General features: G+C 39.2%; 1 protein-coding gene and 1 long non-coding RNA gene across 4 annotated transcripts in view; one reads left to right on the top strand and one right to left on the bottom strand.

Moving 5' to 3' along the window:
• Window positions 1-803: 803 nt before the first annotated feature.
• On the bottom strand, window positions 804-14688 carry LOC309654349. Its single transcript, XR_014260174.1, has 2 exons — window positions 7253-14688; window positions 804-6246 (listed from the first exon to the last, which is right to left on the bottom strand). It is a non-coding gene; the product is annotated as an uncharacterized lncRNA (long non-coding RNA).
• Window positions 6867-25171, top strand: part of CLPX (caseinolytic mitochondrial matrix peptidase chaperone subunit X) — a 36953-nt gene continuing 18648 nt past the window's right edge. The window contains exons 1-5 of one of the 3 annotated variants that reach the window (XM_082446583.1): window positions 6867-7232; window positions 14696-14856; window positions 16516-16633; window positions 22596-22750; window positions 24935-25094. In XM_082446583.1, the coding sequence (XP_082302709.1) occupies window positions 7154-7232; window positions 14696-14856; window positions 16516-16633; window positions 22596-22750; window positions 24935-25094 (673 nt within the window). In that variant the 5' untranslated portion in view covers window positions 6867-7153. The remainder of the gene's footprint in view (window positions 7233-14695; window positions 14857-16515; window positions 16634-22595; window positions 22751-24934; window positions 25095-25171) is intronic. The other 2 variants (XM_082446582.1, XM_082446581.1) reach the window with 2 other exon arrangements.

Here is a 25171-nt window from a genome sequence, read left to right as displayed (position 1 = left end):
ACATTCCTCTAGCTGAGGACACGGTTGGGGATGGGGGAACCTTGTGCCATCTTAGGTCACCACCCCCCACTCAAGGACAGACCCAGGAGGACGGTGAGCATCTTCTTGTAGAATCCTTGGTCTCCCTACAGTACCAAGGCTGGGCAGTGATTTACTGAGGGAGAAAGTGGTGGTAATTAGAGGAAGCCTAAAATAGAGGCCTTGAGAAATAAAGGAACAGGCTTCTACCACCACAGAAAACACACCTTATTCATTTCGGCAAACAAAACTTAGCATTTCCTGATTCTAGTACTCTAGCAATAAAAATGGATTCCTGAGCCCCACTCCAGACTATTTTATCAAAACCTTCCCTGGTGGCGCAGTGGTTAAGAATCCGCCTGCCAATGCAGGAGACGGGTTCGAGCCCTGGTCCGGGAAGATCCCATATGCCGCGGAGCAACTAAGCCCATGCACCACAACTACTGAGCCTGTGCTCTAGAGCCCGCGAGCCACAGCTACTGAGCCCGCGTGCCGCAACTACTGAAGCATGCGTGCCTAGAGCTCGTGCTCCGCAACAAGAGAAGCTGCCGCAATGAGGAGCCCGCACACTGCAAGGAAGAGTAGCCCCCGCTCATCCCAACTAGAGAAAGCCTGCGCACAGCAACGAAGATCCAACACAGCCAAAAAATTAATAAATTAATAAATAAATAAATTTATATTAAAAAAAACCCTTAGGGAAATGGCCTAGGTGTATTTTTTTTTTATTTAAAAAAATTTCTTTTTATTTTATTTTTTATAATGATATTCTTGTCTGCTTACATTCTTTTTATTTATGTATGTATGTATGGCTGTGTTGGGTCTTCGTTTCTGTGCGAGGACTTTCTCTAGTTGTGGCAAGTGGGGGCCACTCTTCATCACGGTGCGCGGGCCTCTCACTATCGCGGCCTCTCGTTGCCGAGCACAGGCTCCAGATGCGCAGGCTCAGTAATTGTGGCTCACGGGCCGAGTTGCTCCGCGGCATGTGGGATCTTCCCAGACCAGGGCTCGAACCCGTGTCCCCTGCATTGGCAGGCAGATTCTCAACCATTGCGCCACCAGGGAAGTCCTGTATTTTTAAAATTAATTAATTAATTAATTATATTTTTGGCTGCGTTGGGTCTTTGTTGCTGCGCACGGGCTTTCTCTAGTTGCGACGAGCGGGCTTCTCATTGCGGTGGCTTCTCTTGTTGCGGAGCATGGGCTCTAGGCGCTCAGGCTTCAGTAGTTGTGGCTCACAGGCTCTAGAGCACAGGCTCAGTAGTTGTGGCGCACGGGCTTCGTTGCTCCGCGGCATGTGGGATCTTCCTGGACCAGGGCTCAAGCCCATGTCCCCTGCATTGGCAGGCAGATTCTTAACCACTGTGCTACCAGGGAAGCCCGGTGTTTGTTTTAACAAACACCCTGGGTCATCCTTAAGAGGAGGAAGGATGGGGGTAGGGGTGGTCACTGCCTTCATGAAATGGCAGCGTTTTAGGCCCTGATGTGAGATATTTCTGGGTAAGGAGTGAAGATTCTGTGAATCTCTAAAATCTTACCAGTTTTTGGAGGAAGACACAGGGAAGTTACGAAACAGTAGTGGAGATTAGGGTATGAATCCTGGTTCTGCTGTGACCTTTGGCAAGTTACTTAAACTCTCTGTGTCTTGATTTTCTCAGCTGCAAAACCAGAATGCAGATAACAGTACCTCACTGGGTTGCTGTGAGAATCAGATGAGAAGGTGGATGTGAAAGCACTTTGTAAAGTTCTATACAATGTTCTCAGTATTACTTTGAGTCTCATACTACTTACAGACATGAGCCTCCTTTTTTTTTTTTGGTCCTTATCTTTTAAAATATAGATGTTGAGTTCCTGTTATGTGTCTGGCAGGATCAATGTCTGCTGGTCTGAAGAATCAGTGTTCAGCCATGAAAAAGAAATGTCTTTATTCAGAAGATACAGTGATTCCCAACAGAATGATGACTCTCTTAAGAGGCTGTATGAGAATCTCTGGTGGAGGAGAAGGTAAGAGTTTTTCTGTTTATCAAAAAGAGCCTTGGGTTAAAAAAGAAAAGATTGAAAAACACAGTTTTCAAATCAGGAGACTTGGGCTCTATTTCTCTTTGTTTCTGACTCAGTATGTGACCTTTGTCAAATCCCTGCTTTTTCATAGGTCTGTTTCCTCATGTGAAAAATCCAGTGCTAGATTGGATGACTCGCTGACTCTAACCATAAAAATATTTTTCACTTAGCAAGTCACAGTGTTTACAATCCTGGAGGTAGAATCAAGCATAAAAGGAAAAAGTTTTACATAGAGTGGAGACATAAAATGTTATGTACTTTTAGTTATGTAGTTCACAAAAGGTAAATAACTCAAGAAGTCAACTCGAGTGAAACTATTGGAGCTGGAAAATTATATTTGACTTTTTTTTTTTTCAGCTTTGGCAAAATTTTACTATTTCATTGCATATTTTTAGACTATTATTTGTAGTTATTATAGTCCAAGGCAAATAAATTTCCCTTTCTACAAATCTTCTACAGCTTTCAGTGTCCAGGTTTGTCCTTCATTATCCTCTTTCACATTTTGGAACAACCTAGATACTTTTTTTTTTTTTTTCTTTTTGGCTGCGTTTGGTCTTCGTTGCTGCATGCAGGCTTTCTCTAGTTGCGGCGGGCGGGGGCTACTCTTCGTTGCAGTGCACGGGCTTCTCATTGCGGTGGTTTCTCTTGTTGCAGAGCACAGGCTCTAGGCGCGCGGGCTTCAGTAGTCACAGTGCGTGGGCTCAGTAGTTGTGGCGCATGGGCTTTGTTGCTCCGCAGCATGTGCGATCTTCCCAGACCAGGGATAGAACCTGTGTCCCCTCTATTGGCAGGCCAATTCTTAACCATTGTGCCACCAGGGAAGTCCCCAACCTAGAAACTTTATTTCAAGTGTAAAACTAATCTTTTCCCATTAATAAACAAGAACATATGCCATTCATTATCCTGTATTTGACTTTCTTTTCAAAGCACCATTAGCCTATCAGAAAAGAGCTGAAAGTAGGTGTGATATGGAAGTATTTTGCTCCAAAGAGCTGATAAGAACACAAGTATTTGCCATCATTCTCCTGATAGAGGATCCATATTGTCACAGGGAAAATCTCAAATGACTCTGTGCTTCCAAATTGAGAAGTTAAGGGGGGGCCTGATAGGAACCTAACCAGAGGTTTCCCATGAAGTACCAAGTGAGAGAGAAGGGTCTTAGTATGCATCTAGAGCCTCACTGCTCTTTGCCCAGACACCAAGCTCTGCTCCATCTCATGGCTACCTGGTCATACCCTGGAGCAAAGACATTGTCCCAACCTATGAGTTTCAGGTCAGGGAATGTACACTTGTAAAATGGAATATTCTCCTTTGTCATACAGCCACGTGGTTCCTAAAGAATGATCTTTTACATTTGAACCTTTTCTAGCACAGATGATATTTTATTTAAACGTGACACTCCTCTGTGCTCAAGTACCAAATGCAAGTCTTGGTATATCCGCATGGTATAAGTTCCCCAATTTGAATAACACTGTAAGATTTATACCATCAAAGAGCCTAGCACAAAGTTAGTGTCCCAATACAGGCTTGTTGGGTGCTGATCCTAATAATCTAGGTACATTCTGACCCACAGAGCATAGTTTGGGGGTGATGCATTGAAACTACCAAATTCATGTTGCCTGTGTGATGAAAGCATTACCAGTCTGATGCCAAAGCCACATGACCTTTGCTCACATTTGATAAAAAGTTAAACCGAGTTTTGTACACCTCCCTTTGTTTTGTACTTTCTAGGACAAAGTCTACACTCTGCTAATCAGGCACCTCCTGAGAATTCCTTCTGGGACACTCAATCAGTTGGATCAACCATTGTATAAATTTGTAGAATTTGTGTCTATTAACACTTCTTTGTCAATTATAATTTGCTCTGATTTTATGTCAGATTTTCTGAAGACACCATCCCAGCTTTCTGCCAAGCTAATGTAGTTGGAAGATAATTACTTAATCAAGTATTTACTGAATTTCTACTGTGTATTCAGCCCACGTTTATAATGAAATACCTGCCTTCAAAGACTCATAGTACAGTTGGGAATACAGGCTAAATACACAAAACATCAGCCCATAAATAAAATTGAATACTCAGTTGTCCTTGGAATGATAGAATATATTATGAAACAATATAAAGATATTCCTATGTCATCATACCAGTGGCACATATTTTTGTTTTACTTATTGTCTTATCTTTCCCCACTAGAATAGAAGCTCCATGAGAGAAACTTTTTTGTTTTGTTCAATGCGATTTTCTCAGTGCCTGGCATGTAATTGGTACTCAATAAGTATTTGTTGACTGAATGAGTAAGTCAAGTTTTTAGAATGGACAGAGAAAGGGAAGGCTTCATGGGGTGCCCCCAGATAAGCCTTGGCTTAACAATGCTTTTATTCAGCTTGCTTTATAGCAATCTATAGATTTTAGCAACCAACTTCTTTATTTCTATAATAAGAAGAAAATGTGTATATAATTGAAATAGAAGGTGGGGTGGAATGAAACAAATTTAAATTGGGTGTTAAGAGTCCATGTGACCTGCTTAGCTTACTGCTACAAGAAGTTTGTCCTAGAATCAATGGTTTTCAAACATTGTTTTAAAGCAGAACAACTATATTTTCTCTTTTAAAAAAAAATATTTATTAATTTATTTAGTCTGCGCTGGGTCTTAGTTGCAGCACGCTGGATCTTCGTTGCAGCATGCAGGATCTTTTAGTTGTGGCATGTGGGCTTGGACTTCGTAGCTGCGGCATGTGGACTCTTAGCTGCGGCATGTGGACTCTTAGCTGTGGCATGCATGCGGGATCTAGTTCCTGGACCAGGGATTGAACCCGGGCCCCCTGCATTGGGAGAGTGGAGTCTTACCCACTGGACTGCCAGGGAAGTCCCACGACTATTTTTTTTTTAATTAATTAATTAATTAATTAATTATTTTTGGCTGTGTTGGGTCTTCGTTGCTGCACACGGGCTTTCTCTAGTTGCTGCGCGGGGGGGCTACTCTTTGCTGCGGTGCGCAGGCTGCTCGTTGCGGTGGGTTCCCTTGTTGCGGAGCCTGGGCTCTAGGTGCGCAGGCTTCAGTAGTTGTGGCACTCGGGCTCAGTAGTTGTGGTGCACGGGCTTAGTTGCTCCGCGGCATGTGGGATCTTCCCGGACCAGGGCTCGAACCCGTGTCCCCTGCATTGGCAGGCGGATTCTTAACCACTGAGCCACCAGGGAAGTCCCCCACGACTATTTTTGCAAACAAAACCGCAATAAATGAAACAGATAAAACCAGAGCTGCTCTGATTGACTTTGGAGGTGGCTTGGAGGAGGATTTGGGGAGGTTCACTCTCTTAGTCCCCTAACCCCCACCAAAGAGCTTTGGCTTCTGAGGGATTCTAGGAACACAGTTTGAAAACACTGGATTGAAGGAATTTTAGAGTCTCTATTCTCTCAAAATTCTATTCATGAAGGCAGCTGAGTTAAGACCTGGGCTCCCTTCTGGTCTCTGTCACTTTAAGCTGAAGGAGTACCAGGAGTCAGCACCCGGAGAGACAAAAAAACCTATGTGGTCTGGGCCAAGGCCAATGCCCCTTCTCACGGCCAGACCAGGGGAACTAGAAGCCACATTTCTCTGATCCAAGACTGAAGAGGGCTAAATAACTGACTCTGGCTTGGGTGTCGTCGTCCCCCCACCCCCTCCGACCCCACCCCCTCCTCCGCCAGCTCAGAACTGAAGGTATCCAAGCTCACTTGGCAATTTCTCTGGGCTTTGGAGTTTATTAGAATCTTATATACAAAGTAAATACTCTGGTGCCAACCCAGACGGGAAAAGAGTATGATTCATTTGTCACCATCCTGCACTTTGTCAGCTTTATTTTGGGCTGCGTTGGGTCTTCGTTGTGGGCTTTCTCTAGTTGTGGCAAGCGGGGGCTACTCTTAGTTGCCGTGCGCGGGCTTCTCATTGCGGTGGCTTCTCTCGTTGCGGAGCATGGGTCTCTAGGCTTCAGTAGTTGTGGCTTACAGGCTCTAGAGTGCAGGCTCAGTAGTTGTGGTGCACGGGGTTAGTTGCTCTGCAGCATGTGGGATCTTCCTGGCCCAGGGCTTGAACCCGTGTCCCCTGCATTGGCAGGTGGATTCTTAACCACTGCGCCACCAGGGAAGCCCTGATCTGCTTTAGATATCTAGAGAGGAACCAGCCAAACAGAGGTCTAAGAGTAACAGGAGAGAGATTCATGAAGTAACTATTTACCAGGGTGTGCTCAGGTTTAAGGGAACGGACAAAGGATTGTAAAGCACCCAGGAACTAGCAACGGCCTGAAGAGTCATCACCACTAGGCTTGAAAAAACAACGAAAGAGAGCTGTCATCCAACAGTTGTTGCTTGAGGAACTTGGTAAAAAATACCACCACTTACATGTTTCAAGTCAGGAAACCAAAGATAAGGGAAAGATAAGGAACACAGGATGGGAAACCCCCGAAGGGAGGAACTTATCGACTCTTACAGAATCGGCGGCTTTCTAGACTCCTCCTGCGGCCGGCTAAGCCACCGGTCTCACTTTGACCTTCCCAGCCACCAGTAGAAAATGACCAGTTTACTCTTACGAGCTGGGACTACAACTCCCGGCACGCACCTCTCCGCTACTAACGCAAACTTCTCAACGCTAGGATAAAGCGACTTCCGGAAGAATTGTGGGTCGGGACTTGTAGTTCCGCATGAGGGGAGGTCGGCCTTCTGCCGTAGCGTGCTCATTGGCGCCCAGGTCACCGCCCCCTTCCCCTCGCCTACGTCGGTGTCACACGCACGCACGCGCGGCGCGTGCCCCCGCCCCCTCCCTAGGCCTAGAACGCAGGCGCGCGCAAGCCCCCCTGGGCCCGGTAGGCTGGCAGGGTGCGGGGGGAGGAGAAGGGGGAGGGGAGGGGGTGTTAGGTGTCTATTCAGTAGACGGTTGTGGGGCACTAAGAGTGCGAAGGCACTGCTGCCAGGCGGGTGATCTCTGCCCTGGGCCTAGAACCGACAGGAGAGTCCGGAGCCAAGCCAGCGAACCCCGCGAGTAGCAGTCGGCCGCTGAGACCCGGAGGGCGGCAGGGGCGAAGCCCCAGCCTAGGCCCCGCGGAGATGTCGGGCTGCGGCGCTTGTACTTGCGGCGCCACAGCCGCGCGGCTCATCAGCTCCTCGCTCGCCTCCGCGCCAAGAGGTAACGAAGTAGTCCCTCACCTGAGCTCTTGACCCAGCAGTGTCCCAGCCGGCGGCGGTGGGGACCCCGGGGAGGGCGAGAGGCCTCCCCCACCCCGAGGGTATGAGGAGGTGCTTGGTGCTTCGCCTGGTAACCCCCTCTTTCTCCGTGGCATGGGTCTCTGCCAACCTCTGGATCAGCTGGTTTTCACATTTGAAGTGCAGCCCTCGGGCTCCCCCACCCTCCCGCCCTCAGGCCCTCTGACTTTGGGCCCAGAATGTGGTCGCTTCGCAGAAACCCTGAAAGAGGCACGCAGTGCTCCGTTCGTTAAAAAGTGTCCCCAGACCCCACTCCGCAGGTGACTGCCGCCTGCCCTGGCTGCGGCTCCTCTGCCGGAGCCCGGCCGGGTTCTCCTCGGGTCTGTCGCGGGCTGCGTGAAGGGCCCGGATAAGGAGCCGCCACTGTTGGGGTCCCCCCGGGGCCGCGGGGCGCCGAGCGGGCCGTCCCGGGCGCAGGCCGCGCGGGGGCCGCGGTGTCACAGTCATTGTGCTGCCGCTCACACCGGGACGTTAAGCGGACTCGCACTACTTTTCGGGGGCCGCAGCAAAGCGCCCGGGGAGATGGAAATTCCCGCAGAAATTGTTTCTGAAGGGCTTAGGTGTCTCAGGAGTCAGTCGTTTGCCGGATTTCCTAATTTGACAGTCCCAAGTAGTTTTTTAAGGGTGGCGCTTGTTTACCTTTCCTTTTTGTTTATCAGGAGCTGTGCAAGAGTGGCAACCCCAGCCAAGAGATTCCGGAAAAGAAACCATTTTTCTCTTCCCTAAATCTATGAATAGCAGACAAAGAGGCTATATCCTGTTAAAATCACTAATTTCTAGACAAATTCGTTTTGTTTTGGATTATCAGTTTATGATCTTTGGATTAGAAAAAAAAAAAAGCCCCCTTTTCGGAATTTTTAGCTTCACTGTAAAATCCTTACAGTTTACTAAATGTTTATTTTCCAACAGTTTGTTTAACAGAGGGATTCAATGAGGTTGTGTGGGAAGAAGCATTTTGTAAAATGGTACATAAATGTAAAGGAGTGAATTTAGTCCCAGGACACTGTTAATCCTGAACAAGTAGACATCCCTATTCCAGGAATATGAGTTGCAAACAGTCGAAAGTGACAGATATTTAAATTCATTTATTTGACAAATTTGTTGAGGGCTTACTATGTGTCAGGCCCTGCTTTGGTGCTGGAGATGGAGGGGTGAATAAGTCCTCATCTTCGAGTTTAGAGGAATAGACAAAGAATAATATTGTTTCTGGCCCTGTATAAGGTATGTGTGTGTTCTCCTTGGGCAGGGAAGGCTTCTTTGACAGCATTCTTTGTCTCTATCAATTGTCCCTGAAAACTGTGAGTTATAGGGTCTGTGCAGCTATTTGTTTATTTTTCTTTTCAAAATAACAGTGGCTTTCAAAATTAAATCTATCATTAGGTAAATCAGCAAAAACTAATGACTTATGTAGGAATTATCTATTTGTTTCTCAGTTAATACAAGTTTACTAGAGGTTTTCAGAAATACCAAACCATAATTTTCACTGTAAAGGAGTAAATTAAACCTAAAATATGAGACATTACCCAATATCATTATAGAGTTTAATATTTTTATATGACAATGAAACAGCAAATGGTTTTCACATGGATTTAAGACTTTCCCAAAGCTAAATTACATAAAATGTTTGTTTTCCATGGTAGAAACTCTAAAAGTATACATAAGTCTACAAGAATATAAAGATGTATTTTTTTTTAAGGCCTGAAAAACCTTGAAGAGGGTTATTTTTATTTAGAATTCTTGGAAAGAGGAAGAGAGGTGAAAGATAGAAAAATCAGAATTGAACTTTAGCTAGTTTATTATTCTTATGTACAGAGTTAAGAATTTCAGCAACATAATTTAAACGAATAAAAATAATTTCATCAATATAGTCTTCTAACAGGAAATTTGTACAATGAATTAAGAATAAAAGGGGAGATTTCAGAGCTCCTCTGAAGTACAGTGCTATTCTCTATTTCTATTGGTTTATCTGTCATGTTAGACGTTAAAAAAATTTTTTTTTAGACTTTAAAAATTTTAAATGGTAGTTTGAAAAATTAATTTGATAAATTGTCATACTAGACACTGGATCTGTTTTCTTTTCCTGTTGGGCTATGTGTATCCAATTTAATATGTTTTTCTTCACTATTCTCTTTGAATATGAAACCTATAGTAACGTAAAATTTTTAAATATTTTTTCTACTTGAATTGCTGGTGGTTTCAATATTGATGTATATTTTTTAAAATGTACTTTGCATATATAACAGTCAGTTTGCATTCTAAATATATGCATTCAGAAATGTTTGATTCCATTTAAAAAATTCTGAGTGACAAATACTTGGTTTGAATTTGGCTGTGAGAATTGTGTGATCCTGTGTAACTCCCTTGATTTCTGGATGCTTTCTGTTCTTGTCCATTGAAAGGGTGCCACCTCATGAAGGTATAAATGAAGATTTGAAGATGCTCAAACATGTTGGTGGGCTTCCATAATTTTCATGATAGTTACATAATGTGCCTAGCTTAACAGTTTTTAGCTAGATTTTAATTCCCTCCCTCCCTCCCTCCCTCTCTCTCTCTCTCTCTCTTTTTCTCTCTCTCTCTCTCTCTCCCCCTCTCTCGTAGTTAAATCCAATACGAATTAAATAAGACAAAGTGAGTAAATGATAGAGCATCTTTATTTCTAGAATAGCACACTGTTTCCTTATCAACATTTCTCTTTTCTTGGGCATGTTCATCTTCAGACCAGCAGACTAGTAGTCTTAGTGAAAACCTATCAAACGTTTTTAAACTTGAGGAAAGCTATAATAGGAGTGATGTTATTTTTCTTTATTAAGAAGTATTCAGTATTCCTGAAGTAATAACTTGGGCATAAAATAAAAATTTGAGATTATTAAAAGCAGTAAGCATCTACTAAGTTGCCAGCATTGTTTGCGAGTTTTTGTTGAATTTTGTTTCCAATTTGTGTTGGAGGTTAGAGGACAGGTGTTTAAGAGAGCATTTAACTTGATTTGCCATTTCATCAGTTGTTACACACTTAAAATATTGTCACTACAAATAGATAGTTTTAAATTTTCATTAGTTCTTTTGCTCTATTTCTAAAATGCAAATTAAAGATCGTTTAATCTTTTAAGCTGAATCATTTGTATGTTTTTGGAGAATGCTTAGTTCAAGATTGAATATAGGAAGTCAAGTATTTAGAAATTGAATAAATTACCCTCCAAGTTCTTAATAGCCCTAAAATCGTTGTACCTTATTCTAGTATATATTTTTTAAAAAACAACTGCTCTGAAACTCAAAGCTTTATCCTTATGACAGAAGTTTTGTAACAGGTTTAACTTTTGACTGTCTTCTGTCATTGCTGCCAGGTACTCTTTCGAAACATACTTCACATAAATACTTCCCTTTTTGGCTTTTAGGGGTTTTTCACCGGGGTTCACAGGCTTCCAAAGGACCCAGGGATAGAATTCAGAGGTTCTTTGAACTTCATTTTCACTAATCTGAGTGAAGGATAGCATTTCCTTCAATTACGAATGTAGGCCACACACCACAGTAGTATTAGCAATACCTGTGGATTTGTCACCAATCAAAATCACAGATATTTTCATATCACATTACACTACTGGTATCTCAAAATATTGTTTATACTTTACTACTTTGAAATCATGGTAGTTACATTAAATTAAAAGCTGTTAAATCTTATTTAATTTTGTTAGTTAAGAGGAATATTTTTAAAGAGAAAAACAAATACCGTATGCTAACACATATATATGGAATCTAAAAAAAAAAAAAATGGTCATGAAGAACCTAGGGGCAAGACGGGAATAAAGACACAGACCTACTAGAGAATGGACTTGAGGATACGGGGAGGGGAAAGGGTAAGCTGGGATAAAGTGAGAGAGTGGCATGGACATATGTACACTACCAAATGTAAAATAGATAGCTAGTGGGAAGCTGCCTCACAGCACAGGGAGATCAGCTTGGTGCTTTGTGACCACCTAGAGGGGTGGGATAGGGAGGGTGGGAGGGAGACGCAAGAGGGAGGGGATATGGGGATATATGTATATGTATAGCTGATTCACTTTGTTATAAAGCAGAAACTAACACACCATTGTAAAGCAATTATACTCCAATAAAGATGTAAAAAAAAATTTTTTTTTAATATTTTGATAACTACTTCAGGATAATTGGTTTCCTTTGTTATGTATTTTATTCTGTACATTTAAAAACATTCTGGGGCTTCCCTGGTGGCGCAGTGGTTAGGAATCTGCCTGCCAGTGCAAGGGACACAGGTTCGTGCCCTGGTCCGGGAAGATCCCACATGCCGTGGGGCAACTAAGCCCATGTGCCACAACTACTGAGCCTGTGCTCTAGAGCCCACGAGCCACAACTACTGAGGCCCGTGTGCCACAACTACTGAAACCCGTGTACCACAACTATTGAAACCCGTGCGCCTAGAGCCCGTGCTCCGCAACAAGAGAAGCCACCTCAGTGAGAAGCCCGCACACTGCAACAAAGAGTAGCCCCTGCTCTCAGCAACTAGAGAAAACCCGCGTGCAGCAGCGAAGACCCAATGCAGCCAAAAATTAAATAAATTAATACATAAATTTATTAAAAAAAAACATTCTGAATAGGCCTCACCAGACTGCCAAAGGGCACAAAAAAGGGTTAAAAACTCCTGATTGGGTTGCTGCAATAATTTCTGTGAGGATTTTATATGATTGGTGAATGACTGGTCATTTAAATTGTTTTCTACAGTGGTTTTAAAAAGTGGGGTCCTCAAACCAGCAGCATCAGCATCACCTGGGAACTTGTTAGAAATGCATTCTTGGGTCCCACCTCATACCTTCTGAATCAGAACCAGGGAAGATCCCCTGCAGCCTGTGTTTTAACAACTTCTCCAGGTGATTCTAATGCATGCCCAAGTTTGAGACCCAGAGGTTTAGTATTTATAGCATCTTGTTGGTGTAGCCCTTAGATTATATCAATAGAATATTACAACAGCTCTTCAGTACCATACCATCAGGGCCAGCAAAGAAATTCTTAAATTTAGATTTTTAAATGATATGAACATGTTTCTCAGATAGTATTTTCTGTGGTGACTGTATGGTTGCATTGGTTTCATATGTTACTTGATAAATTATTTAAGGTGAAGGACACTTTTTCTTTCTATTCAAGTAGATTTTAAAAGGATCATGTTCATAATTTTTATCTCTCTTAAATTCCTAAAGATAATTTTCTTTCAGCTTATTTTCTAATAATATTAGATATTGTAAATTGTTAAATACTATTTTAAAAGATGTACTGTAAGTGGGAAATAATACACTCTATCTGATACTTCAGGGCTAAGTTTTGTTCTAAACATCCAAGTACAAATAGCCTCACATAAAGCTTGTTACAATTGTAGTTTTCTTTGTGAATACATCATAAAGGTTCAATTAAAAAGTTACCCTTGTTATATAGATTATAATAAATTATTGTATTATGCTACCTTTCATATTAACTTATAATGGATGTTTTCAAGCACACACAAAATAGAACACTGAACCCCAAAATACCTGTCACCCAGCCTCAAGGTGCATTCAACTTTCTGCATTCTTGATTTCATCTATCCCTCTCCTCCATGACTTTTTCTAGACTTGCTTTCTAGATTGACATAGTCTTTAAATCATATTATGTCCTTGGAAAAACATTAATGTTTAGCTTAAATTTCATAAACTACCTTAGATCTCATTCTAATGAGAGAGTAATAGCTAACATAATTTACTGCAAAAAATGGAAATGTTACACTTGAGAAAATTTGAAATGTCTTTTGAAGATGTTTCTTAGAAGGAAAACATCAAATGTAGTTTTTTGTTTTTGTTTTCCTCATTAATAGTCAAGCTTAATAGTACTAAGCAAAATTTTACACTCTTTGGGTTAGGGACTGGGATGTCATAATCCTTTTTTGGTGTTCTTTGTGAATTTATATAGAAATGAGAAAATTTGTTTCCTCTTACTTGTATCTTTCCTGAGTAGTTCGGTGGGTTCATTTTTGTACTTCGTGGAACTGGAGATGGCCTATGGTGATAAGTAAAGAAACTAGTTCTAACAGTAAAGAAACTAGTTCTAACAGTGTACAAAATTGTGTTGGAAAATGGGAGTCGTTAAAAAAACAGTTATATAATTAAGCAATTGGTTTTGAATTGTTTGACGTACATAATTTTAAACCAGTTTTTGCATTTGGATACAATATATACAAGTGTGCATGATCTTTTAAAAGCCCTAACAGGTGTGGGAATGAAAATTTAAGTCCTGAGTTGTGAATTTTGCAGGGAATAAAATGAGGGAGGGAAAATCAGTTTCTTAAATTTATCTAAGTGTTAACCCCTTGGTTGTTTATTACCTCCTAATAACACTCTGCTGGGAAACTTCCTTCTTGGGGATTCATTAATGTATATTATAGCTTATGCAAGATTCTGAATAGCTCTAGGGTACTGAAGTCTATGGAATTTTGTTTAACCTATTGTATGACCATTCAGTTTTCTTGTGTAGGGAACAGTCTTTTAAAGACCAGCTTGGGAAATGCTGCCTTATGGGAGTATGGCTCTTTTGCCATTGACTATAATTTATTCGGAGGCCTGTTTTGTATTTATATGCAAAAAAGCAGGAGCCAGCAAACAATGGCCCCATGGAACAAATCCAGCCACACCCATTTGTTTACATATTGTTTACACTTGCTTTCACGTTACAGGGAGAACTAATGAGATTGAGAATACATATATGGCCCACAAAGCTGAAAATACTTAACTATCCTCGTCTTTTACAGAAAAAGTTTGCCAAATAAGTCAGTGATTAACCTATGTCTTTTCTAAGAATTTTAACTTCAAATATGGCAAAAGGTTAAAATGTTTGAAAGCTGGATGGTGGTTACACAATATTTTTTTATTGAAATGTATTTCTCTTTTCTATAGGATTGAAATATTTTATTAAAACATGTGATTTAATGAATAGCACATAACTTTTAAAAGAACATTTGAAATTTGTTGCCATTGTTGCAGATATTACCCCCATATAACCAAAGAGACAGATGAGTTCATGTCAATTGTTTATTCTCATTGGTAGAAATAATATAAGATGTATAAGAATATGGGACATAAATGGCCTTTTTCCCCTACAGGTGAGGCAGATGTTGAACTACTTATTTTTCACACTTTGAAAGAGCCATTCATTGTTATGACCTGGGTGGTCTTTCCTTACTTCCAAAGCACAGGTCAGGCCAGTTTTTGAAGATGGTGTAACCAGTTTGTACTACTGCTGTGAAGACTATAGCTTTTTCAACCTCCTTTATGCTTGAGGGATTTTTGTCCCCAGGGGACTTATTGAAGGTGTGTTAATATTTGATGTGTAGACTAAATTTCATTGTATTTTCAGGTATTTCTTGTGGTCGCATTCATATACCAGTTTTAGGAAGGCTTGGGACCTTTGAAACTCAGCTTCTACGAAGAGCTCCTTTTAGAGCCTTTACAGAAACACCAGCATACTTTGCTTCAAAAGATGGGATGAGTAAAGATGGCTCTGGAGATGGAAATAAGGTATTTTATCTTTTTTGGCATCTATACACATATTTGAGTTCCCTCATTTAAACAATTAAATATAATAATACTACTCTGTATTTCATTGGTTTGTATGTTTTCTGTAGGAAATGTGAAATATATAAAATGATCTGAAGAATTTTCATATTTTTTTAAAAAATAAATTTATTTATTTATTTATTTTTTGGCTGCATTGGGTCTTTGTTGCTGCGCGCGGGCTTTCTCTCGTTGCGGCAAGTGGGGGCTACTTTTGGTTGCGGTGCGTGGGCTTCTCACTGCAGTGGCTTCTCTTGTTGCGGAGCACAGGCACTAGTTGTACGGGCTTCAGTAGTTGTGGCTTGCGGGCTTAGTAGTTGGGCTCTAGAGCACATCCGTACTTGTGGCACACGGGCTTAGTTGCTCCACGGCATGTGGGATCTTCCTGGACCAGGGATCGAACCCGTGTCCCCTGCGTTGGCAGGCGGATTCTAACCACTGTGCCACCAGGGAAGTCCCTACATATTTTTATTTTGTGTATCAGTCTGAGCCATAAAATAGTTTGATAAGCATTGCACTTAGTAAGCAGTAGTTAAAATTTCTAACACCCCAAAGCAGTAAAGAAGCTTCATTAAGGCGTAGAGAACGGACATGTGGACACAGGCGGGGAAGAGGAGGGAGGGACGAATTGGGAGATTAGGATTGACATATATACACTACCATGCGTAAAATAGATAGCTAGTGGGAACATTCTATAAAGCACAGGAAGCTCAGCTCAGTGTTCTGTGACCACCTAGATGGGTGAGATGGAGGAGGGTGGGAGGGAGGTCCAAGAGGGAGGGGGTATATGTATATATATAGCTGATTCATTTCATTGTACAGCAGAAACTAACACAACATTCTAAAGGAATTATACTCCAATAAAAAAAAAAAACTATGTAGTCAGTCTCATGGTTGGTTGGATAGGGAATAACCATCATTTTCTGCTTCCACACAGGTCTTACAACTCATGATAGTATAAACCTTACTTCATCCTCTACCTAAAAATCTTAGATATCTGTATGACTTAATGTTAGGCTACTCTGTAGCTAGCAAGTAGATAATTGGTGATTGTATTAGGTCAGTGAGTTATCAATTTTTTTTTATTATGTGAATTTGACTAACACTTGAGTTATTAATATATGTGAGACAAAATGCTAGGTGCTTTCATATCCACACTTAATCCTAACAATGACCCTCTAAAGTAGGTGAAATTATCCCCATTTTAGAGATGATAAAAGTTAGATTCAAGAAAGTTGAGTCACTACTTGCCAAGATAATAACTCCTGATTCAATTTCATTGAAATGTAGTTTTTTACCTGTAGTAACTTTTTTTTAGTTACTAGTGCTTATTGATTTTTTTCCCTTAGTATTTATTGATTGTCATTGCAGAAAAGCTAATTATTATACATGCCGGCACATACCATGTAAAGAAGGAATGCAGTAAATATATGTATTTACTAGAACTGATTTTATTTTTTTTATACCAGTGATAGTAGAGATATAAATTATACTAATAATTCCATTCTAAAAATTGTAAAAATTATAAGATTACAAACAATATTGTTTATACTTAAGTTACATGGTGGTTGCCTGAAAGTAATAATTGACTCTTTCTTTTTTTTTTTGTTCCACAAACATTAGAAATCAGCAAGTGAGGGAAGCAGTAAGAAGTCAGGCTCTGGGAGTTCTGGGAAAGGTGGAAACCAGCTTCGCTGTCCTAAATGTGGCGACTTGTGCACACACGTAGAGACCTTTGTGTGTAAGTATTACTTCTTCTATTGTTCTTCTTTTTCCCTGCCTTTTCTGTAAGTCATTAATTGCATTATATACGTTGTATAAACATATACATTATAAATACATACATTATATAAACCAGAATTATTTTCTTCCTGAACTTACGTTAGTCTTTTACATTCACCAGATACTAAAAATCTCCTGGACTAGTAATGCTTTGCACTGTGGTATAAGGTAATGTAAGAAAACTCTGCTGCTTTATTTTGCTTACATGTGTTTATTTTAAATTTGGATTTTGTGGGTTTTCATGTATGTAACCATTAAGCTGTAGAAGAAGCAAGGCTTATTTATTCTGTATTTGTTCTTCAAATACCTATTAAGCATCTCATATAGCAGGAGATTGTCAGTTATTCAAATATTAAGGTATTTTCCCTCTCTGAGTACTTACCAGAGGTGCTAAGTCCTCAGTTCTAGGAAGTGTCTGATAATTATTAGTGATTCAGACACTAAGAGAAGGAAGACATCAATAGTCCTATTTTTGCTGTTAGTGTCAGTAACTATTTCTGAAATGCGGAGATGCTACTGCTGATATTTTATTTAATGAATCAGATAAATCATTTCCTACATGATTAGAGTTGATGGTAATGACTCAAGAGTGAATTACTTTGCACTACCATGGTACCTGCTATACTATCCAATTGTGAAAAGATTGATGGTCAGGTTTGGCAGAAGTTTCAGTTTCTGATGATTAGCTAGAGAGGATTCTCTATATTCTAACTCAAATATTGAGACTTCAGTTACATTTTCACATCTATCATTAATATTAATTGGCCACTATATGAAAAAGTATTACATGTAGCATATCTTTACAGTTTTGGAAAGACCTTTAAAGTGGTACCATTCTATATGAGGTTCTCTTCGTGGCTTTGCCTAGTAAGAGATCAAAGAGAAGAATCAGTATGAATGAAAATTAATTTGGATTGCAACATAAAATGAAAGTGGTAGAATTGGATGATATAACTTCTAAATAACATTTACTATTAACACATTTGGTGTCATATAATAAAATTCCAAAAAGTCTGAGGATTGCTCAATTCATACTGGCAGTGTCATATTACATATGTTTTAATCAAGAAAATTTCCATTTTTTTCCCCCAAAGAAAGATTTCAACCTTTATAGGCCTATAATTCTACTCTAAAAATAATTTCCTAGAATAGAAAAGGAAAGAAACTAACATTTAATAAATGTCAGTATGTATAATTTTATTCTCACAATCTTATTTTTGTCAAAACAGGGAATATCCTCATTTTTATAAATGAAGTAGCTAAAATTAAGTTTAAGTAATTCATCCAAGGTTATAGAGCAGTGAAGATATCTTATTCAGAAATTCCTTTCCTATTCAGAAGTTCCTGTCCTTTGTACCAACTGGAATTCTTTAGGGATAAACTAGTTCCTCTTGAGATTAAATTTTTCTTTTTATACAGTGTTTTCATAACTTTCCAGGTTGTATTAATCACTGAAGGTGATTGTTAACATACAGATTCCCACCTTCCCTAGAGATTATCTAGATAAAAAACACTATACTTTAGTGTTATCTAATCAACTCAAGGCTGTTTCCTTTGGGAATTATAATTAGGGAGGGAGATGTGGGAGTAGAGAATGTGGAAGAAAAGAGTAAAAGAAGAGTACATTCTTATAAAGCATCTGTTGAGTCAGACACTGCTAGGGCCCAGGAAATACACAGATGAGCATGACACTGCCCCTTTCCTCTGGAGCTGTACTGCCTAGAAGTAAGCGGCCCCAACAGTGAGGCCCTCTTCCTTGGGTTTGCTGGCCCATAATGAAAGTCTCTCCAGAATGCATCCCTTTTGAATGCTGAGAATCTTCTGTGTCTACTCACTGAAAATTGGATCATCCTGATTCTAAAGAATTTTGTTTGATCGTGGGTTATTCAGTTTGTTTGAATCTGCATTTATTAGTTATTAGTTCATAAACATCTTTTTATGTGCTTTTTGTTTGTTTTTGTTTTTATTCTTTTATGTGCTTTTTAGTCACTTGTAATTCTTTTGTGAATGGCCTGTTTAAGTAATTGTCTACTTTTTTTGTCATTTTAAATTATTTTTAATTACCCGAGGAATACATATGTATATCTCCCTTTGTAAAAAAAAAAAGTAGAGCATTGTAGATAATGTTAAAGATATATTTCTGTAATATGTCTTCATTGAACACATAACTTTTAAAAAGCATAAATGGTTTCATATTGTTCATGTTTTTACAAATTGCCTTTTTCCCGACTCAGCAGTGTTTTGAGAGCTTTGTGTGTTAATACATACAAGTCCTTTCTTTTAAATTTTAATTTTTTATTGAGCTGTTATTATTCACATACCATACAATTCACCCTTTTAAAGTATACATTTCAGGAATTTTTAGTATATTCATGAAGTTGTACAGTCATCACCAGTATCTAATTCCTGAATATTTATATCACCCCCAAAAGAAACCGCATACCCCTTAGCAGTCACTTTCCACCCCTTCCCCTCCCAGCCTTGGCAACCATTAACCTACTTGCAGTCTCTATGGATATGTCTATTCTGGATATTTCATATAAATAGAATTATACATTATGTGACATTTTATATCTGGCTTTTTTTACTTAGCATGTTTTCTCGGTTGATCAGTGTTGTATTATGTATCAGTACTTCATTGCTTTTTATGGCTGAATAGTATTTCCATTGTTTATCCGTTCATTAGTTGATGGACATTTGAGAGTTGTTTCTGCTTGTTGGCCATTATGAATGAATAATGCTACTGTGAACATTTGTTTACAAGTTTTTGTGTGTACTTATGTTTTTACTTCTCTTGGGTATATGCTTAGGAATGGAATTGCTGGGTGAAATGTTAACTTTGTTTAGCTTTTTAAGGAACTGCTACAGAGGTAGTAGTTTTACAACCATTTTATAACCCCACTAACAATGTGTAAGGGTTCTAATTTCTCTACATCCTCTTCAACATTTATGTCTTTTTTTATTATAGCTATCATAGGGATGGGAAGTGGTATCTCATCATGGTTGTGATCTACATTTCCCTAATGACTAAAGATGTTAGGCATCTTTTCATGTGCTTATTGACCATTTGTATATCTTCTTTGGAGAAAAGACTAAATTTTTTGTCCATTTTTAAGTTGGGTTATCTTTTTATTGTTGAGCTATAAGAGGTCTTTATGCATTTTGAATACTAGACCCTTATCTAGATACGTGATGTGCAAATATTTTTTCTCATTCTATGGGTAGTCCTTTCCTTTTAAAGGCTGTATAGCAGGAGTCAGCAAACTTTTACTATAAAGACCAAATATTAAATATTTTAGACTTTATGGGCCATATGGTCTCTGTTGTGACTTTTCTCCTTTGCTGTTATAGTGCAGAAGCAACCATAGACAATGTAAAAGAGTGAGGATGGCTATGTTCCAATAAAATTTTGTATGTGGACACTGAAATTTGAATTTCATATAACTTTCATTGTCATTTTTTTAATGTAGAAACTGTTCTTAGCTCATTGATCTTGCTGTGCATATTTCATCTCACAGGTATATTTGTAGTGATTTTTATGTTTTCTTATAGTGGTATTACTCTTGCTTGACTGACTGTAGAAATAAAATGCCATTTTTATAGATACCATTATGAATGTATAGAAAATCATCAGAAATTGAAATAATATCTAAGAGTCTTGATTATAATGATATATATTATTTAATTTTTTCTTGCCCATTTAAAAAATAACTTGTCAAACATGAATAGCATCCCTACTTTTATTTAAGGTAGAGCTTTCAGTTGTTTTTTTTGTTGTTTTTGTTTTTTGGTCTATATTTCTTTTTTATTTTAACTTAAGGGAAAATTGAGATATAATTTCTTTACAGAAAAGGAAAGAAAGTGCATGGATTCTAAATGTACAGTTTGATGGATTTACATATCAAATATTCCCACACCCCAGAAGGCTCCCTCTTGTTCTTTCCTAGTCACTAACCTCTCTTCCCCCAAGGCAACTACTACCTTGACCTCCATCACTAGAGATTGGTTTTGCCTGTTCTTGTACTTCATTTAAACAGAGTCATAGTGCATGTTTTGCTTTTGGGTAGAGCCTTTAGTTTTTATTTTTATGTATATAATACTTTTTGAAGGCTTACTGTAATTACGTTTCTCATAGGTTAAGAATAAACTTTCCTGCAGTGGTTTGGAGATTTTATGTTTGACCCTGAAACTTTTTCAAAATCATGAAGAACTTTCATTTAAACAAATATCCTGAAAAAGGTTTTACTAAGGTAGTCTTTCTTCTGTCGTGGGTATATTATACAAGCATGTTTACTGGAATCAGTATTCTGTTTATAAAGGAGTATAGGATACCTGTAGTAATCATTTAAAGGAAGGAGGTTTATTTATCCCCTGATAATTTAACAAAATCAGATTTTGCCCCTTGTTTTTAGGAGTAAAAAATACGCATTGCAATGCTTGTTTATTTGTTTGTTTTTCTGAAACAGCATTTTGATAAATAAAATTAAATCCTTGAACTTGGGTATATGTTGAACATGTTTCAGTGTAAAACTGTATTGCAAGTATTCAGGTAGAATTTAAGCAACCCTTCAAACAGTAAGCAGAGAGGAATGTTATTTGTCAGTGTTTCTCTTTCCCTTTCACCTAATTTCTTCAGAGAAATATTTTGTTCTTGTGTTCTGAGGCCAGATTTTTCTGTCACACAGCCTGAACTAGATTAGAGGCTTCTCTGCCCTTTAATCCTTCCCCTGTTTACTGGTGCCTTATCCTAAAATAAAGCCACTGTCTTTCCCACTGATGGGAGATGGTGATAATGTGTTTGGGCTTGTGTTAATCAAAGGTACTTGGAATAGCTTGATCTTTTTCTTTAGGGAAGCACTTACTAGGTGATTGATAAATGGAATACACAAATGACCCCTAATCTAGTTTAAAATTTGTGGCTAGAATTTATCCAGAATGTATTTTTATTTGGCCTTGTGTTTAAGAACAGACACATAAGAATTAAATTGGCTGAATTAATAATTAAATTTATTTTTAAAATGCGGAATTGTCTATTTTTTTTAAATTTAGATTATTTTGTGAAGATTGAGGTGTGCTTGCCAGCGCAGTTTTTCTTGTAATGTATGGATAGGTAGTTATAAGATTCCCAAAGAACAGAGATTCCCATGGTTTTAAAAATTCTTTTTACCTATCTAGTTAGGTTACACAAAGGTAACACAAAAATGTATTACCTAGACCTACCAACGTGTAACTAATTCCTATGTACCTTTTGCTCTGTATCGGTTAATAGTCTGTATGGGATTCTCTACCATGCGAGTGGGGGCTACTCTTCGTTGCGGTGTGCAGGCTTCTCATCGCGGTGGCTTCTCTTGTTGCGGAGCACGGGCTGTAGGTGCGCGGCCTTCAGTAGTTGTGGTGTGTGGGCTCAGTAGTTGTGGCTTGCAGGCTCTAGAGTGCAGGCTCAGTAGTTGTGGCACACAGGCTTAATTGCTCCGCAGCATGTGGAATCTTCCCGGACCAGGGATCGAACCCGTGTCCCCTACATTGGCAGGTGGATTCTTAACCACTGCGCCACCAGGGAAGTCCCTGACTCCCCGCTTTGACTGCCGAGGGCCCGGGTTCAATCCTTGGTTGGGGAACTAAGATCCTGCAAGCAGTGTGGTGCGGCCAAAAAAAAAACTTCAGCGAATGGAGAAGTCAAAAGAATTTCAACTGATCTTTTCTCTAGATGCAGTCTATCACAAAATGAAAGAACCTAGTTAAAATGAACAAAGTGTAGTTTACTGAACTCATCTTTATCATCTATTTTAGGTATAAACTAGGCTGTTTGTTGTGGCTAGTGGAGTGAACTACAAGCATTTTTGTCAAGTACATAGGTTTCAATTTCAATGAGTCTTTAAGGTTAAACACTACTTGAATTATTTTTCTCTGTCCTTTTACAGCATCCACCCGCTTTGTGAAGTGTGAAAAATGTCATCATTTTTTTGTTGTGCTGTCAGAAGCAGACTCAAAGAAAAGCATAATTAAAGAACCTGAATCAGCAGCAGAAGCTGTAAAATTGGCATTCCAACAGAAGCCGCCTCCTCCCCCCAAAAAGGTATAGGTCTTAGTTCAGTCTTATAAGCACTTTATCTTGAAAACATTTCATTGCTCCCCTCCCTCCAGTTTATATTGAATCTTAATACTAGTATCTAAACAAGTGTTATAAGTTCTTAATATGGACTATATCTGGCTAAATTGTTACTGATATTTGATACTTGAAATTTAGGTATGGAATCCATTGCTGTTTTCCCATGTCATGATCACTGTATTCATAGCAATGAAATATAGTTGATGATTATTAAAGTAGTGTTAATGCGGAGTTAATCTAAAATGATATCTTTAAAATAGAGCAGCTGGGGATTTATTTTTGTTAGTTTGGGCCCCTGAATAACACCAGCCTGCAATTTTTCCCCCTTAAGTTAATCTACTTTATGGTAAAACAGCCTCAGGCTAACAATGGAAGCAAGTAATTTTTTCCTGACCAATGTGCCAGGGCTCTCCTGTATAGCACTGTGACTTTTGTGGTGTGGGCTCTTCCTAGGAGTCTTAGATGGATTGCGATTTGGCCATGTGAAACACAGCAGAGTGTACCACCAGCTTCATTGGGTACTTGGCGTACACTTTCTGAGAAGGAGGAGCCCTGCTCTGGGCTGTGTGCCCTCTGTTCTGGCCATATCTCAGATGTTTGCACACTTACATTATTTGTCACCCTCTGCTTCGGTTTAGCTTTCTTCTGCTGTTTAGGTACCAGTGCATTTGTCTCCGCAAATGTGCTATGGCAGGTTTAATAAATCATGGGTATAATTTGTGAGGAATGATGATTTTTAAAAACCGTAATAAAATACATATGGTAAACGACTATAGAATTTGTCATGTAAAAATAAATGAAGTAATGGAAAATATAGCTGTTAAGCTTTATGTTCCCCACTAATTTGTGTAGACTTCAGACATCTGAGTCAAAGTTCTAGAGAATAAAGTTCTAGAAAATAACTATTTTCAGGAGTTAGTGAATATTAACAGTTAATTTCTGTTTCTAAAAGCTGAAATAATTTATCCCAGGTGCTAAGCTGTTGGCAGTATCCAAGTTTCATCTAGAGCTTTAGTTTCTACCAAGAATAAGGCTTTTAGATTGCCATTTAGATAAAAGCATAGCTTTAAAGTTAATATCTAAGAAGAAGCTAAATGTTTATGAGCATTAAAACACATTGATACTGGTGGTATAATGGTCTTTGATTATATAATGCTTATTTTGAAAAGGTTAGTTTTATAATATGTTGTCTTTGTGAAGAATATTATTCATATTATTGAGAGAGGTGTAAAAAGGATTTTTTAAAATGATTTACATTGATGATAGCTTTAGACCCATGGTGGCAAGTGTAGGTATTCTAATTGACTTTAATATTAACTTCCAAAAATTAGGATCAGTGACATTGTTTATAGAATAGAAACCGGCATAGCACTAGAGGAGTACAGGGATACTTTGTTAAGCTAGAGAACAAAAGAATTGTGTTTTGTTCCTTTAAAGTTTGGGGCCTCTGAATCATTGCTACATAATGTGTCATGCCCTTTGCATTTTGTTTTGTTTTGTTTTGTTTTGTTTTTAAACCTAAAGGGAGCAAACATTCATTCATTCGTTCATTTATTTATTTATTTATGGCCATGTTGGGTCTTCGTTGCTGTGCGTGGGCTTTCTCTAGTTGTGGCGAGCAGGGGCTACTCTTCACTGCGGTGCAGGGGCTTCTCATTTGTGGTGGCTTCTCTTGTTGCGGAGCATGAGCTCTAGGCGTGCAGGCTTCAGTAATTGCAGCGCGCGGGCTCAGTAGTTGCGGAACGCAGGCTCTAGGGCGCGCGGGCTTCAGTAGTTGTGGTGCACGGGCTTAGTTGCTCCGTGGCATGTGGGATCTTCCCGGACCAGGCATTGAACCCATGTCGCCTGCATTGGTAGGCAGATTCTTAACCATTGCGCCACCAGGGAAGTTGTGGCATTTTGTTTTGGATGAGAATCTTTGTTCAAATTTAAAACTGTAAGTAAATGTACTCAGTATAGGACTTTCCCAGTGGTCCAGTGGTTAAGACTCCATGCTTCCACTGCAGGGGGCACAGGTTCAATCTCTGGTAGGGGAAGTTCCGTGTGCTGCACGGTGCAGCCAAAAAAAAAAAAGTGTGCTCAGTATGTAACTTTAATGTGCATATTTTGTGATAGCTCATAGTAAATTGTTCATCTCTAATCATTTTGCAGATTTATAACTACCTCGACAAGTACGTTGTTGGCCAGTCATTTGCCAAGAAGGTGCTTTCAGTTGCTGTATACAATCATTATAAGAGAATATATAACAATATCCCAGCTAATGTGAGACAGCAAGCAGAAGTTGAGAAGCAGACATCATTAACTCCTAGAGGTTAGTGTTTTGATAATTGACCAAAATAGAGATTACTGTGCTTTAGAGGTAATCCTTATTTGGAACTCTTTGCTTTT

Source organism: Balaenoptera physalus (assembly GCF_965194825.1).
Source record: "Balaenoptera physalus genome assembly, chromosome: 2".
Taxonomy (NCBI): domain Eukaryota; kingdom Metazoa; phylum Chordata; class Mammalia; order Artiodactyla; family Balaenopteridae; genus Balaenoptera; species Balaenoptera physalus.
Note: the sequence above shows the minus strand (reverse complement) of the source record. Positions and strands in the feature narration are given on the sequence as shown.